This window comes from Meleagris gallopavo, chromosome 35 (assembly GCF_905368555.1).
Source record: "Meleagris gallopavo chromosome 35, MGAL_WU_HG_1.1, whole genome shotgun sequence".
Taxonomy (NCBI): Eukaryota; Metazoa; Chordata; class Aves; order Galliformes; family Phasianidae; genus Meleagris; species Meleagris gallopavo.
In genome coordinates, this window is record NC_139439.1 from 167,452 (window position 1) to 184,159 (window position 16,708).

General features: G+C 65.3%; 2 protein-coding genes across 8 annotated transcripts in view; one reads left to right on the plus strand and one right to left on the minus strand.

Annotated features, from left to right (window-relative positions):
• LOC100541844 (dedicator of cytokinesis protein 2-like) overlaps window positions 1-16,708 on the minus strand; it is a 52,738-nt gene that overhangs the window by 11,480 nt on the left and 24,550 nt on the right. The gene's annotated exons all lie outside the window — the stretch shown is intronic.
• On the plus strand, window positions 161-14,811 carry LOC146542042 (uncharacterized). The gene is made up of 4 exons (XM_085215005.1): window positions 161-243; window positions 8,011-9,723; window positions 12,389-12,463; window positions 14,388-14,811. Exons 2-4 carry the CDS (start codon window positions 8,330-8,332, stop codon window positions 14,566-14,568), a joined length of 1,650 nt encoding a protein of 549 aa, XP_085071131.1. The 5' UTR covers window positions 161-243; window positions 8,011-8,329; the 3' UTR covers window positions 14,569-14,811.

The following is a 16,708-nucleotide window of genomic DNA, read 5'->3' on the forward strand; positions in this document are numbered from 1 at the left end:
CCCGGTGCGCGCTGCCCGCACCCGGGTTGGGCATACGGCGGTGCGTCCCCGCGTGCTGTGCGGACGGCGTTCGGTGCCGGTCCGGCGGGGTTCCCCGCATCTCCCAGCCCCGCTGCTGCCAGCAGGCGGGCACGTCGCCGCCCCGCCCCTCCGGCTCCTCCTCCCGGTACCGGCGAGCCCGCGCGGCTCCGCCCCGGCCGCGCTCCGCACACACCGCCCTGCACCGCCGCCGCCGAGCGCCAGGTACGGGGCTGGGAGCGGGGAGCCCGGGAAGGGGCGGCCGGGCCGGGACCGGGCTCAGCCCCGCGGGGATCGGCCACGCAGCGCGCGGGGGCCGGGGCGGTGCGGGGAACCCCTGGGCCGGCAGCCCCGGAGCGTTACGGGAATCGCAGGGCCGGGACCGGGACCGGGACCCAGTGGCGGCGCGGGATGCGCGGTGCTCGGAGGGGCGCGGGGCCGGGATGCCCGGGGGGAGCTGCGGTGCTCGGGCGGCGTTGCCCGATTCTCCCCGAGGCAGCGGCGCGATGCTCGGCGCCGAGCAGCCCCGGGTGTCATTGGGGTCAGGGACCCCCGGGGCTCCTCTGCTCCGCCGCCGCGCCGGAGCTCCCCGGGAAGTGCGGGAGGCGCGGGGCCACCGGGCGGGGGTCTCCGGGGGGCACACGGCCACGCCGGAGGCGGTAGGGTGTGCTTGGGGGAGGCGAATCCGCGGCGCTGAGATCCGCCGCGTGAGAAGCGCCGGAGCCCCCCGGGCTCTGCCCCGCGCCGCAGCCCCTCCTCGCTGCCGTCCGGAGCGCGGGGCACCGCCGCTGGCAGAACGGTCCGGGGGGCGCAGGGCAGGGAGGGCTCCGGCAGCGCCCGCCTCGCTGCTGCCCCTCGTTAGCAGACACGTCCGTCAGCGGAGCCGGGCTGTGTTTGACACGCGCACACGCGATGCCGGGGCTGTCACTTCGGGTACCGCACGCCGCGCTGACGCGGGGACGGCCGCCGGCGCCGGAGGGAGGGATGCAGCCCACGTTGCTCCCGGCGCCGTGCGCTCAGCTCAAGGCCTTCGCGCGAGCAGCCGGGCGGGGTGAGACGTGAGGGCACCGCGCTCCGGGGCTGCTCGGCTCCCCTCCTCCCGCAGGGCTGCGGGGGTCAGCAGGAGGGTCTGCACGGGGCCGGCAGTCAGAGCGCAGGCGGTGCGGGGGCGATGGCTGAGAGCCGGCCGTGCAGCGGTGCCCGCACGAGGTGGTGAGTGGCTGCGCGCTCGCGGCGGGGCAGAGAGCGGTGTGTCAGCCCACGGTCCTCAGCTCTGCCGGCCTGCAGGGATGGGCCCTCCTGGACACTGGAAATGCTGGCTGCAAGCTGTGCGCTGCCTGCATCCCTCGGAGCCCAGCAGGCGGCTCCAGGCAGCAGTGGGCACAGCCCGGTGGTCCCGCTTAGCTCCCGATGGGAGTCGTGTCTGCTGCACTCTGAATCCATCCAGTGCGTGCGGAGCAGCAGAACGGGTTTAAACACGGGAACTCCTTTAGACAGAGGTTATCTTCTTGATGAATTATAATTATTATTATAATTGCTTAATAGTATGGTAGTGCTCAGAGGCCACAAATAATGAGTGGGTTCATTTCCATCTGCAGTAACAATGCTTCAGTCGTAGCCAGTGCTTCTGGACGGTGTGTGGTTCGTGTGCTTGTAGCTGTGATCCAAATCATCCTGGCTGTATTGTGGGTGGGGAAACCGAGGCACGTGGCGCAGAAAGACACTCACTGATTCCCAAATTCCCCTGGCAGCGAGTGTTGTCTAAGGCACATAAAGATAAAGGGGGGGGGTTCCTGCTGGATGGCAATGGGAATCCACTTAAAGGCAGGAATTTGTATTCTGAGACAATGTTCTCCGCACCGGTGATGGGAGCTGCAGCCGCAGCAGCCTCAGCTCCCACTGCCCGCACAGCAGTGGCTGCTCTTGGGGCTGCAGTGTGTGTGTGGCATTGGGATGGGGCGCTGCTCCATGCAGGGCTGTGTGCTCGGAGCTGCAATGGGGCCGTGCAGCCCCCCAGGGGCCTGAGCCCCCCTGCACAGGCACACACAAAGCACAGCATTGTGACCATCTGCCTGCGAATGCTGGGCGGCAGAACCTTTCCAGCTTCTTCCAGAAATGTGCTCTGCAGGCAGCTTGAGGCTGCCTGAAAACATCCTGGTGTGCAGAGGAGCTGCGGGGCTCCCCAGCCTGCAGGCTGCTGGTGATGCTGTGGCTCCAGATGCAGCCCCATCCCGGCTCTGTGAGGGGCAATGCTTCCCTCCATGAAAGCTGTGAGGTGCCTTGCGACGCACAGAGCCTCCCATGACCACGAGCCTTCAGGCCATGTCCTGTTTCATTTGTCCTGTATTACTTCGGGGCAGAGCCAGCCCAGCCTGCAGGATCTCCGGCCAGGACTCATGTCAGGTGATTCCCCACATCCCTGTACCTGCAAGCGCTGTGTCTGGGACTGGAGGAACATCGTACTGCCCACACCATGTGCTGGGAAGGCAGCAGCCACGCCATCCCTTGTTCTTCCATACCCCCAGGAGGCCGAGCAGTGCTGCAGCGATGCTCTCATTAAGCACAGCCCTGGGATGGGAAGCCACCTCCTCCCCTCTCCCTGCTCCTCTGTGCTCCTCTGTGCTCCTCTGTGCTCCTCTGGGCAGGTCACTGCCTCCACACCTCTCGTCTGAAATGGCGACAGCCGCGCTCCTCTGCACTGCAAAGAGGTGGGAGTGAAGGCAGTCCCAGCGAGGGCACCGGTACTGCTGCCACGACGGCTGTTAGCCTTGCAGACAGAGAACGATTTGCCCTCTATGGGCTCCTGAAAACCTCCTGCAAAGGCTTTGTATGTCGCCGCACCTCCAAGCCACATCGAGTCCCCGTCCAACTGCACCCGTGCACGTGAGGTTGAAAGAAAGGATGTGATGGTGCGATGACTGCACCAGGAGGTGCCGGGAGGACGTCGTGGCCTCTTCCCTGGTCGCTGGGCTCCCATCTCTGGGCTGCAGGACCCTGCAGTTGGCAACGGGGCACAGGGAGCGCCTGCCTTCTCCTGGCCCCAGGGCTGGGAGTGTGACTCATTTTCCTGCAGGGCCCTTCAGCCAGTGACCTAAATAAAGATGGATGCACGCGGATCACTCGGCTCATGCGAGCTGCCACTTCCACCTGCAGCCAAAAAGGGGCCGCTGTGCTGGTGGGGCTCCTCCACAGCGCCCGCGTGGCGTTGGCTGTGAGTGTGCACGGCTCCATCGCGGCACTCTGCGGCCATCCTCAGACTGACAGGGTTTCCGTTGGGCCACGGAGGTGAGGAGCAGTGTGTGAGACGGTGCTGCAAACGCTGCAGGGGCAATGGGAGCGAGGGGTGCTGCTGGGACCTGGGACCCATTGCCATGGAGGGCTGTGCGCCCTCACGGTGAGAGCGCGGAGGGGTGGGATGTGGCACACGAGGGCTCTGTGCTGAGGGGGAGCAGAGCTGCTCGAGAGAAGGCACAGCAGTGGCCCGGGCACAGATGGGGGAGATGAAGCGGCCGTGATGAGGTGCCTGCAGGAAACCTGGAGGTGTGCACGTCTCCAAAGCAAGGTGATGGAAGGGCCTCCAAGAGCAGCTGTGAGGGCAGGGCACGTGCTGGCTTCGTGCTGGCGCTGCCTCTGTGAGGAGCTGCGTGCTGGCGTTGCTGATCAACGCGCCGTCATCCACCCTCGAGTCCCGCGGATGCTCCGTGCTGAGCACAGCCACACCGAGTCTCCTGGAGCCACGCTGGGATGAAGTCCTGCTGCTGACTGCGGCGCTGTGCACCTGGCTGCTGCCATCGGCTGTGAGCACACACCTCACCCCGCTGCCTCCCACCGCCGCAGCACCTCGTGCCGTGTCGGAGCTCGGGGGCAGCAAAGGCTCTGTCCCAGGAGGAGCCATCGCACCCCGTAGTAGGGGCGGGTAATTAGCTACTCTCCTCTGCAGCTCCAGAAGTAGATGATTTCCTCTCTCATAAATCTAATCTCCTGGCTTCCTGCGTCTTGAGGAGAAGATTTATGTGTCTGCTCTGGTTTTCCTTCTTCCACAGACGTCGTCAGGAGGAGGAGGTGGAGGATGGGTGCAGAAGGGCCCCCAGCAGGGCTGGCAGTGTGTCCTGTCCTCGGTGTCCTGCCCGAGGAGCCTGGAGCTGGGACCCACAGTGGGGCAGGGTGGCACCGGGCAGCGGGGATCCACGTGTGCCGGGCAGTGTGACTGCAGGGTGGGATCCAGCGCTGCAGTTCCGTGGTGGTGGCGGTGGCCAGGAGGTGGGGACCCCACCCCCGATGCCTCCATGGCTCCAGGTGCCAATCAGCCCATGGACACCCATCCCCTCTGCCCGAGCATCCTGTGCAGCCGGAGCGCCAGCGCTGAGGTGCTCCTGTCATTTACTGCATTATGGTGGCGTCATCTGGTTTTGTCCATAAATCACTTGATATGATCTACTGCTTGTAATTGAACAAGAGGAGGAAAACACTCAGACCTTAAATAATTGTCAGGAGAGCATCCATCACCACCTGAATCTTGTCCAAGTTGCTCTGGCACCGAATGGCCTCACCTTTCAGGAAGGCCCTTCCCCATCTGGGAGCGATGACCTCTGGCTCTCGGGCACGGTTCTGTTGCACTGATCTGTGAGGCTGCAGAGCAGAGCCGCTTCCCACCGCTGAGACTGCTGTCTTGCAGCGCTCTTTCCTTGATGCCCACATGACACCGTATTTGTCATTCTCATTCCTTATCCCTCTCTCAGTCTCCACATCATCCACAAATACTGCCAGTGCTGGCTTTTCCTCTTCGAGGTCACTGACTCCAGCATTACTGCGGGGCTCAATGCCCCTCTGCAGGACCTGGCCAGCAGCACGGCTATTTGGTGCTGCGTGCTGGATGGTTATGACTTGAGACACGCTGGTTGGCCTGGCTTTAATCCATTTAATGTGTGGCACATTGCTTTCATATCTTTCTGGTTTCTCCATGAAAATGTCAAATGCCTTACAGAGATCTAAGAAGGCTTTTACCTTCGTTGACCAAACTGGGAATCTCATCAAAACAGACAGCAAATGGGTTTGATGAGCTGTGTTTCCCAGAGCCCCGTGCAGGCTGGCACGGCTGGTGTGCGCTGCCGTCCTTCAGCTGTCATTAATCAGGCTCTGAGCGCGTCCCACTGCTGCCCTCGGTGCTGCTGTGCTGGTGGTCCCCGCGCCCCTCCACCTCCACTGCATCGTCCCACAGCTCTCCTGAGGTCTGGATGCCACCATCACGTCCGGATCTGGGAGAGGAGAAGGCCCTGTGGCACTGAGGCTTCCCTGCTGGGTTGCTCCGCCGCACAGCGGTGCCCACGGCTCTGGTGGTGCCTCACCTCCAGGAGCGGCTGCTCCGTGTTTGTGCACGTCGCTCTGGTCGGACAAGCAGGCAGGTGGGCAGGGCCAGCCTGCCCTCCTCAGCACGGCTCTGCTGGCACAGCTGGGCACAGGGACTCCCAGCCCCTTGTGCACCGTGCCCACAGCGCACAGACAGAAGCAGAGCGCTGGGATGGCTCGCTCCTCTCCGCCTCCTGCTGCAGCCTCAGGCACTGTGCAGCCCGAGGCTTAACACCAGTGTCTCTGTGTGTGCTGGGCACGGGGTCGGGGCGATGGCGTGAGCAGCCCCCACGCTCGCTCTGGAGCAGGGACTGTTGGAGGGCTGCAGGCACAGGGCGCCTGAGGACAGCTCAGCCACCTTCAGCTGTCCCCTCCCATCTGCCCATTCCCCTGGTCCTGGCCGTCCTCCTGCAGAGAGGAACAGCTGGAACAGCTGCAGCCCTGGGCTCGGCCCTGAAGGGGCTGATGCGGTTTTAGGACCCCAGAAAGGCTTCACAGTGTTGTTCAGCAAGGAGCAGAGCCATCTGTGCCTTGTTCTGGGGAAGGTGACATTAACAAGGGACACTTCTACTCCTGTGCCCTCAGTCTGGGAGCTCAGGTCTCGCATAGGGCGCCTTGGTGCAGGAGCTGTGGGCACAGGAAGGCAGGTGGGATACGGCGCATCGGCGTGCGTGGGCCTGAGCACCACCTCCCTACAAACATGCTGGAAGAGAGCAGCTGGAGAGCCCCGATGTGCTGAGCGCTGGGTGCCTGTGCTTCCTGCACAGCCTCTCCCAGTGGCCTTTTCTGCGCATCCAAAATGTCCCTGGAGCTGTGCTTCCAGCTGGATCTGTCAGCAGAGATGTTTCCTTCATATTCAGCTCTGGTACAGGGGGTGCGTGAGATGCAGCAGCCGCTTGGTCGCGTGGTCCTGGCTCAGCCCCCATCAGGGTTCATTATTAGCAGTGGGAGATGCAGGAGCGCCAGAAGCAGAGCCTGAGCACAGCACTAAACCTGGCCGTACCGTAATGCATATGCAGAAGGACGAGCGGGAGGGTCCAAGCTTTTGGTGTCTGACAGCCTCAGAACTGTTCTCCAAATGCAGTCAGCGCATGTATAATTTATTGGCTTTCTCTTTGTCCTTGTGCCGTGCCTCAGATCTCCAGCGGTGCTCGGTTCGGAGGCGCGGGGTGCCTCGGCAGAGTGCTGCTGACTGACAGCACCGCGTCGGCTGCGTGGGCACTGGAGCGTGCTGGGGTTGTTCTGTGGCCCACGCCGTGGGTTTGCAGGGCCACGCGTGCCCACAGTGCCTGGATCGTGCCCACAGTGCTCTCGCCCTGTGCCGGGCTGCGGGAGTTCCTGGCAGCCTCCTGGCACTCCGTCCTCTGGGAGCGCTCCCCGGGCTGTGCCGAGCCGGCCCGCATGCGGGAGGTGGGTGCAGCACAGGGATGCGCCCACGTGTCCATGCAGGAGATGCACTCGGTGGCAGTGCCCTGGCACGGCTGTCGCTGGACACCACTGGTCCCAGCGGCTCTGCCCCATCCCAGTCAGCCACCCAGACCGGGGGTGAGCACGGGTCCACTCCTCCCTGCCACACGCCAGCCCCATGCAGTGATCCCACTCCCCAGCTCGGCCTGTCCATACCAACGAGATGCCCCATCACCTCCTGCCTCACAAACACCTCCGGTGCTGGCACAGCTGGGAGACAGCGGTGCATGGAGCAGCATCCTGACAGCACTGGGCGAGGGGCAGCAGAGAGGGGTGCGGAGACGTGCAGCGTGTGGCACCTGCGCTGCTTTGGCACAGCTGGGTGCTCACTGAGCTCCTGCTGGGTCCCAGGACAGGCGTGGAAGCTGGCACCATCAGCTCATGACCGGCACACGGGGACTCTGGGCCAACAGTGCTGAGACAGCTGCTCTGTTGCAGTGAGAACCAGGCAGGGCGGTGCAGGACGGCAGGAGGGCTGCAGGGCGAGCAAAGCAACCGTCCCTGCGGGCCTCTGTGGGGCTCAGGGCTCTGCTGGCTGCAGAGCGGGTGGGTGCCAGGTGCAGAATGCAGGCACTGCGTGGTGCCACGGGGCTCTGCGTGGTGCTGTGTGCCCCAGCAGGGCAATGGGCCAGGCAGTGGCGGGTAATTAGTATGGGCAGGAGAGCCGGATGGGCAGGCGGGCTCAGTGCTGGTGTGGGGGCACAGCTGGGGTGGGGCTCGGAAGGAGCTGTGCCCTCCCTGCTCGGGGAGGGGAGCCGTGCATATCTGTGTGCCAGTGATGGCAGGACAGGGATGCAATCCACCCGTCCCCACGTCTGAGCTCCCCGTGCCCCAGGGCTGTGCCCGTCCCGTCATGCTGTGCTCCCCACACCCTCCAAACACGAAGTACCGAGTCCCAGCGAGGCAGAGCTATTTTTAACGGCTGCTTCTGCTTGATTTGAGCTGTGAACTTGTAACGTGTTTATGCTAAAGGGGTTTCTTTTTTTCCCTTCTCCCTTTGTGCTGAGGAGGCAGTGCCAGAGATCAAAGCTTGTCTCTTTGCGTTTGGTGACGGCCACGCGGGATGGAGGGCGGGAGGGTGCACGGGGGCCGGGAGCTCCGCGGGGCAGCGGGAGACGTCCGGGACCGCAGGGACGGCGGGCGCACGGCCGGGTCACCCGCCTCTCTCTGTCCCCGCAGGTCAGGGAGCCGGGAGCCATGCACGGGGCCAGACGGCATCCGGAGCTCCGCGGAGCTCAGCGCAAGGAGCTCTGAGCGCAGCGGACGTCGGCGGGACCATGGGCTGCCAGCGGGGAGGCGCGACGCCGGGCGGGGCGCTCGGGCCGCCCGCGTGCCGGGGGCTGTAGGTGCGGGAGGTGGGCAGCATGCCCTGCAGCCCCGCGCCCGCCTCCTGCGCGGCATCCCCTCTGCGCGGCGGTGCGGGATGAGGCCGCCCGCCGCCCCGGGCAGCTCCGGGGACGGGCGCGGCGCAGGGGCCGCGGCGGCGGGGCTGTGAGCCATGCTCAGCCGGGACGCCCTGCCCTCCGGCGAGGGCGGCCAGGAGAAAGCCATGACGGTGCGCTCGGTGCTGCTCAACCGCGACTCGCCCGACATCGAGAGCCGCCTGCAGCGCCGGCGCAACCGCACGCAGCAGGTGCGCTTCAAGGACCCGGTGGAGGGCAGCCCCCCCCCGGCGCCCGCCCCCGGCCCCAACACCCCACGTGCCTCGCCGCCCCCCAGGGCCCCCCCTGAGCCGGCGGCTCTCTGTGCCTCGCGGCGCAGCTGGCCCCAGGCCCAGCCGTGCTCGCTGACGCTGCCCGTGCCCGGGAAGGCCCGCGCCAGCGCTGCCATCCAAACCTCCCCCAGCCTCCAGAAGCCCTTCCCGGCCCCCCGGCCCCGCAGCGGGAGCGGCTGCGACGCGGCCGCGGACGCGGGGCTGCTCGCCGTCCCGGGGAGCGCCCGCTGCCCGGGGGGAGCTGCGCCCACCGCCTCGACGCGGGCCGTTCCCCCGCGGGCGCCCGCAGCCGAGCGCGCCCCCCCCCCCGCCCCGCACCCCGCAGCGTGCCGCGCGCCGCCGCCACCGCCCAGGGATCCCCGCCCCCCGCACCCGGGCACGGCCGGGTGCCCCGCCGCCAGCTGCACCCCGTCGGCCGGGAGCCGCTCCGCCGAGCCCTGCGCCCGGCCCGGAGGGACCCCCCGGGGTGGGCGAGGGCCCCCCCAGCGCCCGGCCTCCGTGCCCTGCGCCCAGTCTCAGCCTTCCTCTGAGCTGTGGGTGCTCGGCCGCAGCGACTCGGAGCGCAGCCTGCCCCGCGGGCACCGCCAGCCGCCCCTCCTCCACCAGCCAGCTCAGGGCAACCCCCCCCGCGACCCCTCGCCACCCCGGCACCGGCTCTGCGGCTCGCCCTGGGGGAGGCCCTGCTGCAGCCCAGCACCCGTCCCACCGGCGCCGGGCTGGCACAGCTCTGCCACCGCTGCGCTGGAGACCGCGCCGGCTGCGCTCGGCCATCCGGACGCGCAGGACGTCTGCAGCCAGCTGCGGGCTGCCGAGCCCGGCCGCGAGCAGGCAGCTCCGGAGAGGCACAAGGGACCCCCCCACGGCGTCAGTGCAGCGGTGCAGCCCGGTGGGCGCACGCCGGAGCCCCCCCAGCATGGGCAGCCCTGCCTCAGCACCCAGCAATCGGAGACGCTACGCCACGTGCAGGACCTGCTGCAGATGGTGGTGGCAGCCAAGGGGACGCCGGGAGCCGCGGCGGGGGATGAGCACGGCCACACATCTCAGGGACAGGGGGCACAGGGGGACCTGCAGTCCCAGCTGCAGTCCCTGGAAGGAGTGCTGGAGACCAGCCAGCAAACCATCCGCGTGCTGCTGGACGTCATCCAGGACCTGGAGAAGAAGGAGGCCCAGCGGGACGGGTGAGTAGAACCTCTGGGGGGGCTTTGGCTCTATGGGGGTCTGGTGATGGACAGGGGTGGCCACGCCAAGGATGGGAGCCATGTCACCTCCCGGACATGCTTCCCTCCGAGCAGCTGAGAGCTGCCATCCTGATCTGCTTGGCACAGTGACTTGGGGTAGAGGTCTGCCAGCCCTTGGCTTGCTCCTCCTGTGCCAGCCAGAGGACGAAGGGAGCGGGGGCCCCCTTGGTTCTGCTGTGCCCATCGGTCAGTGAGCGCAGAGACCTGGCACTGTGTGTCCCAGCTATGGACAGACAGCCCCTGCTGTGCCTGCCCTGCTGCACGAGGCGTGCACTGCTCCTCATGCCTGCTCTCACCCTGGGAAGCGAAGGGCCGTATCCAGGGGTCGGTCTCTGAGCTGCCATGTGGGCACCACAGGAGAGGCCCCACAACCCGTCTGGTTTGCCCTGGCCATGGCTCTGGATGTTCCCTTTAATCACGCGTGAGAATTTCCCTGGCTCAGCTATCAGTGAAGCAGAGCCTTTGCATGAGCACCTATGCTGGGAGGACTGTCCAGGGGGCACGTTTTGGCAGGGCTTGGAAGGATTTGGCACGATTTGTCAGGTTTGGCATGGTTGGGCAGGCTTTGCCATGGTTTGCCATGGTTTGCCATGGTTGGGCAGGGCTTGGCAGGGTCGGTGGGGCTGGGCAGGGTTTGGCACACACGACTGGTCGATGAACTGCCTGGGTCTAACGTGGCCCAAGAGCAGTAGTGACGGTACTGATGGGGACCACCACCCGTGCCAGCTGCAGGTGGCATCGCGGCCACACGGTGTGGGAACAGCCTGGGGCACTGTGACGGGGCAGCTCATTAGCTTGGCAGCTCGTTAGTTTGTCCTCACACTGGCAGAGCTGTCGGTGCTGCGGGCGCTGAGCCGGGTGTGTGCACAGCGCCGCTCACACGTCGTGTCTGGCACCGTGCTCGGGTGGCACCCGTGGTGAGCTCTGCCCTGCCAGATGGGCACCTGCCTGAGTCCTGGCCCTCCTGCCTGAGTCCTGGCCCTCCTGCCTGAGCGCACGCTTAATTGTTTAACCAAATTAAACTGCTGCTAAGTGCCTCCTTCCGGGCAGGGCTAATGGAGGATCCCACAGAAACGTCAGTGAGCGCAGAAGCAGGGCACGGTGCTGAGCCCCTTCCCCAGCACAGCATCCGCCTGGCCCTCGCCTTTCAGGGCTGCTGAGGGTCCGCTGCCCTGTGTGACGCTCACGGGACGTGGGCTGGCAGTGCCCCCCTCCTCAGTGCGGCTCCACCCGCTGCCATCACTGCCCACAGCCATGCCGTGCCGTGCCTGGCTGTGAAGAGCAGAGCAGAGCCCATCGGAAGGGCTGCTGCACTCCTGCTGCCGGGATGAGTTTGCCTGCTGAAGCTGATGGAGCTTCACCGTGGGCAGCTTAATTAAGATCTCAGCTCCATAGACTGCTACAGTCAAATGAGCAAACAAGACGCCCAGAGATATAAGGAGAGGAGTAGGAAATCCCATAAAGGGTGATCCCAGTGTCCTTCCTCTGTGGAACAGCCCGGCCCCATTGCCGTGGGTGTCAGTGTCAGGGCTGGCCCTGAGGCTGCACACACCGGCGGTGCCACCAGCCCCACAGTGCCCCACAACATCCCACATCCCCCACGGTGCCACCTGTACAGCACTGGGTGTGCACACCCATATCTGTGTGCTTTTAATGTATGTATATAAAAGGTATCGTGATCTAATTTACGTGCTGGTATAATCCCAACTGTAAGGTATAATTTGGTGCACTACAAGACCCAGTTTCTGTGGGCTGAGAACAACTGTGATCAAGGTCGAGAAACAAGGAAATAGTTTAAGCAGGGAAATGTGACGGGTTTTTGGGACGGGGTGTTTCTTGGCTTCCTGAGGGCCAGGGGAGGTGGGGAGGGGGCATCTGCTGGGGGCCCAAACGCCTTTATTGGGGCACTTCCCCATAGTGCCTGAGGCGCTGCCCACGGAGCTCTGAGCTCCCACAGCAACCATCAGCCTGGTGCTGCGTGGGGCCGCATGGGGCGAGCGCTCAGCACCAGCACAGGATCTGCAGAGATCAGGGAGGAGGATGGCTCTGGGGCTGAGCTGACCTTTGGGGCTCATCAGCCAGCTCTGCTTTATTTCAGTGCCATGCACCTTCCCTGGAGGAGGAGGATGCTTTGGTACAAAAACATCAAAAAAAAAAAAAAAAAAGATAAATCCAGCGTAGGCTGGTGATGAGGCTGGCACCTCTCCCCCTGCCCATCTGTTGGGCACCGCTGGGCACTGCAGTGCTCCCGCACAGACCCCACACTGCCCGCGATCCGCTGCCCCCATCGTGTCCTGTGTGGGGTGTCCTGGGGCGGCCCTGGGCACGAGGTGAAGCTCTGGGGTGGTGATGAGATGAGGCTGACGGCATGCAAAGGATTGGGGGCTTCCGCCGCGCTCGTCTGGTTTGCGACCAAGTGAGAAATGTGCTCGCGGTGCTCAACACGGCTGCAAAGGGCACTGCGGGGGGAGGAGGGGGGAAGAGCTGGGATCGGGGAGCGGGGCTGGGAGCGGAGCTGCATCCCTGGCTCCTGGCCGCGGTGCCGGCGCAGAGGAGGGCCCTGGGTCCGGACCTCCTGGCTGACCGCACTGCTGCTCTATTGCAGGCGGCACTCGTACCGGACGGGGCAGGACATCGCCAACTGCGGGACGTGCCGGGATTGCGCCTGCATCATCTACAGGTACGGGGCAGCGCTGCCGCCCTGCGCACGTTCCCGCACACGTTTCCTCCCCCGTCACTCGGCGCCGCGCTCCCTGTTCATAGCAGAAATGCCTCCCTGAGCCCGAGGACTGGACGCGGCACAGCGGTGCAGTGCCGGCAGGCTCCCCACGCTGTCCCAGCGCAGGGTGATCCAGGAGCCCCGCCGGCTCCTCCTGCTCGCTGGTGGCGGTGATGCGCTCAGAGCCGGCCCTGAGCAGCGCCACGGGCGGAGGGCGCGCGCTTCTCGGGCGCATCGGGGCTGGAGGCGCCCCAGATCCGCCCCCCACCGCGTCCCGTCCCCTCGCACGGCCGGGCCCTGCCGGGGCTGCCTCTCGTCGGCGGCTCGTTGCCACCCGAGCCCGGAGCCGACTCCCCGCGATAGCTCGTGGGGCCGTCAGCGCTAATTGGGTCTGACGAGGCTGTCTCCATGCGGCACCGCGGCTGGGAGAGATGGCTCTGCTGGGGAGGTGGGTCCTGCTGAGGGCTCCCGCCGGGCTCCGCTGCCTCCACGTGAGGGGAAAAGGCTCCGGTGGGACACGGTGGGAGCGGAGCGGGGGGCGGCGGGACGGGGGCCGCTCCGCGGGGCTGCGCCGGGTGCTGTGCAAGGGGTGCGCGCGGCCGTGGGGGACGGCGGTGGTCGGGTGGGCAGAACGAAGACGGGTGGGCAGAGAGCACAGCGGGAAGGGGCTGCGGGACAGCGGCTGCGCTGTGAGCAGCTCCCCGTGCTCCCCCAGCACTCGGCCGTCTGTCCGAGCTCGAGCTCACCCTTTCTGCTAGAGGTAGCTGGGGATAACGCTGCCCTCGTGATGCGCGGTGACACGGGGTGCTGCACGGCTGTCAGAGCCACGTGCGGTGTCGGCGGCAGCACCTCGCTGATCTGATGGGAGGTGGCTGCTCGGAGATGGAAGTGCTTTCCGGGTGAGGGAGCATCGCAGCACGTGGCCCCCCGTGCCCTGCCTACTGCGGGGACAGCGGGGGGCTCCGGGGACGTGCAGGAGAGCTGGTGGTGCTGGCGGGCGATGCGTCCCCTCCTTCCCTACCCGGACCAACGGTGCCCCCGTGCCTTGCATCAGGATTGATTTCAGACTCTCACCCCGCCTCCTTGTGCTGTGGCTGCACCGGGCTCGGGGGCGCGAGGGCAGTGGGGGTCTGTAACCCCAGGGCCTCGTACAACCCCTTTCCAGGGGCTCTCAGGGGTCTCGAAGATCCCAGCATCCCGCTGTTCCCCAGCTAGGGCGGGGGCCTGGCTCCCACCCCGGCCAGCTCAATACTCAGAGCTTCCTACTGCAGCAGACCCCCATGGCACACAGCCAGCCCTCACCCCTCCTGGTATGGGCACAGCATCGCCCCTCAGCCCTGTGCTGCTGCACTCCTACCTCTGGGACTCAGCCCCCGCTGCACAAAACCAAACTACCCGGTGCCAAAATGCCACCAGCCCAGGGTGCAGGGGATGAGCTCCCGGCGCTCAGGGAGGGCCCGTGCAGCGGCTCAGCTCTGCAGGAGGGATTTGGTGTATTTGGTGTTTAAGGCAACGGAGCTTGGGTGAGGGGATGGAACAGCGAGAAACGGACAGGGAGCCACAGCTAGGGGAAAAGCAGGGCAGCTCCGAGAGCAGCTTTGATGTAGGAATGAAGGGGGCAGCGCCATTGGGTCAGGGCTGTCTGTCTGTCTGTCCCTCCAGAACCGAGGGTCCCTGCGTGCTCTGGGTGCAGCGCGGTGCCGTGTGTGGGCAGGACCTGATTCTATGCGATATGATAGCCGCCCCGGCCCCGGGTCCGGCCCCCGCCGCACTGACAGCCGCGCTGCATGCAGGCGGTGGGGAGCAGCGGCTGCAGGCTGAGCTGAGCCCCGGCCGCAGCCCCGGCGCCGCAGCAGCGCCGTGACGCCGCGCCTTCTCCCCGCAGCGTGGAGCACGACTTTCGGCAGCAGGAGGGCCGCTTCCAGCGGGTGCTGAGCCACATGGAGGGCGACGCGGCGCACGGCAGCCCCACACCGGGGCCCGTCCCCCCCGCCCGGCAGGAGCCTTCACCCCCTGCTAAGCTGGACGCCAAGAAGTCGCGGCGCAAGTGCTTCTGGTTCCTGTGAGCCCCAGCACCGACACCTCCTGCCTCCTCTCCCTCCCTCTGACGTTAGGGTTTGGGTAGCACCAGCTTTTATACTTTTAACCGTTCCGTTTAACGTACTGAAGAACCCGTGTAAATAAGAGGGGGGGGAGCAGCGGCTGTATCGATGGAGAAACCAATAAATTCCGGGGAGGCTATTTTTGTTACACCCTCTCCTGGCTGTGCGCTTCTGTTCTGGACGCGGCTGAAGCTGCCCCTGGCCCCACGTCAGTGCTGCGATCCCACCCTGGCCACAGGCAGCCCCGTGGCTCCAGCAGGTTCTGGGAGACCCCACTGTACAGTGGGAGCACCATGAGAGCCCCGCGCCCATTGCCAGGGGTGGTGGAGAAGGGAGGAGAGAGGAGCCCCGGCGCGGGCAGGCTGGGACCCAGGAGTGCTGCAGCTCTCATAGAATCAGTCACCGAGGTTGGAGAAGCTCTCCAAGATGCCCGACCCCCCCCTCTGTGCCCACTGACCGTGTCCCCCACTGCCACATCTCTGTGGTTCTGAACACCTCTGGGGATGGTGACCCCCACTCCCTGGGCAGCCTTGCCGGCACCCGACCGCTCTGCAGGAGAAATTATTCCTAAGATCCAGCCTGAGCCTCTCCTGATTCAATGTGAGACCACCTCCCCTTCCAAGCTGCTCTCTGCCTACTGAGGCCGTTGTGTGCTGGGGTCACCGTGCAGCCCGGCCGTCCCTGCAGCTGCATGGGATGGAGCTTCCCCTCCCTGCACAGCCCAGGGCAGGAGCTGACCCCCCGGCCCTGTGTCTGGCCAGGCCCCCGGCTGCAGGATGCACCAGCTGATTACATGGGGGCAGAATTCAGCAGCTCAAATATTCCAACCTGCAAAAGGAGCAACTCAGCATCGATGTGACGATGGCTCTGGATCAGAGCGGTCAGCAGCAGCAGCAGCCTGGGCTGCGGGCTGCAAGCAGCGGGGTGAAGCCTGGGACTGTGACAGCACCATGAAAGGGATGAACTAAGGTGAGAAAGCTGCCAGACAGCATTTCTGGAGCACAGCAGGGCCGGAGCGGGGGAAGAGGAGCGCGCAGAGAAAGTGAGGCTCAGCCAAAGCACTGCTTTCCATCTCCTCGCGTTGCGCATCAGGCCGTGCTCCGGCAGCCAGCGCTGCTCGTTATCTCTGTCACAGCCCCGTAGGTAGCTTCAAACAGCTCTTTTTTTGCTCTCACTTCCTCTGGCACTGAATCATGCATTCTGAGAACAAAGGCTAAAAGCGAGATGATACCAAACCCAACCCAGCACGCATCGCCTGCCTGAGTCCACCTGAATCACAACCAGCAAGAGCCCATCCACCCAGACTGCTGGCACAGCCTGGCACAGCCTTATACAGCCCAACACAGCCCCAGCACAGCCCAGCACAGCCTGACACAGCCCAGCACACCCCAATACAGCCCAGCACAGGGCTACTTGCAGCCAGATGTATAGGAGGGACGGCACCCTCCACCATCTCAGCAATGGGGCCACTCCAGGAGCACAGAGATGCTGTCTGGAATAGTTCCTGAAGCAGGCAGGCCCTTCTGCCAGTAGCAGCAGCATGGCCAGTGAGAAGGAAGGCCCCATCCTGCCCGTAGCACCTTGGTTTAGCCACATATTTGTGAGTGAGAGCCAAGCACGGGATGGCAGAACTACAGGTTTGCCCCAGAAAACCTCCCTGGGCATGGTGCACGGCACGGCACGGTATGACACAGCATGGCAGTTCCCCACAGCACCGCACCCCAAATGCCACCAAACCCTGGCCTGCCCTGCTCCACACAGCCTGCTTGGCCACACTTGCACAGAGCACATTTCCTCCTCCTGCATGATGAAACCACTGCACCCGGTGCCGCTGCTCTGCGCAAAGCCTCAGCCGTGCTGCAGCCTGCCGACAGCTCAGCACGAGGTGGGCATCCCAGCATGCTCCTCCCATGTGTAAAATGAGGAACGTTTGTTGGGTCCGACCACTGTTTTCCAGAGAATACAGCCCAAAGCCCCGCATCTGCTTCCAGACGAGCCTCCTGCATCACGGCACCCTGCGTGCTCCTCCCAGCGCTCCCCCTACTCCGCGATCTGCTCCTGCCGCATTTCCTCCTTCCTTTTTTGGGCTTCCTCGCGCATCCTG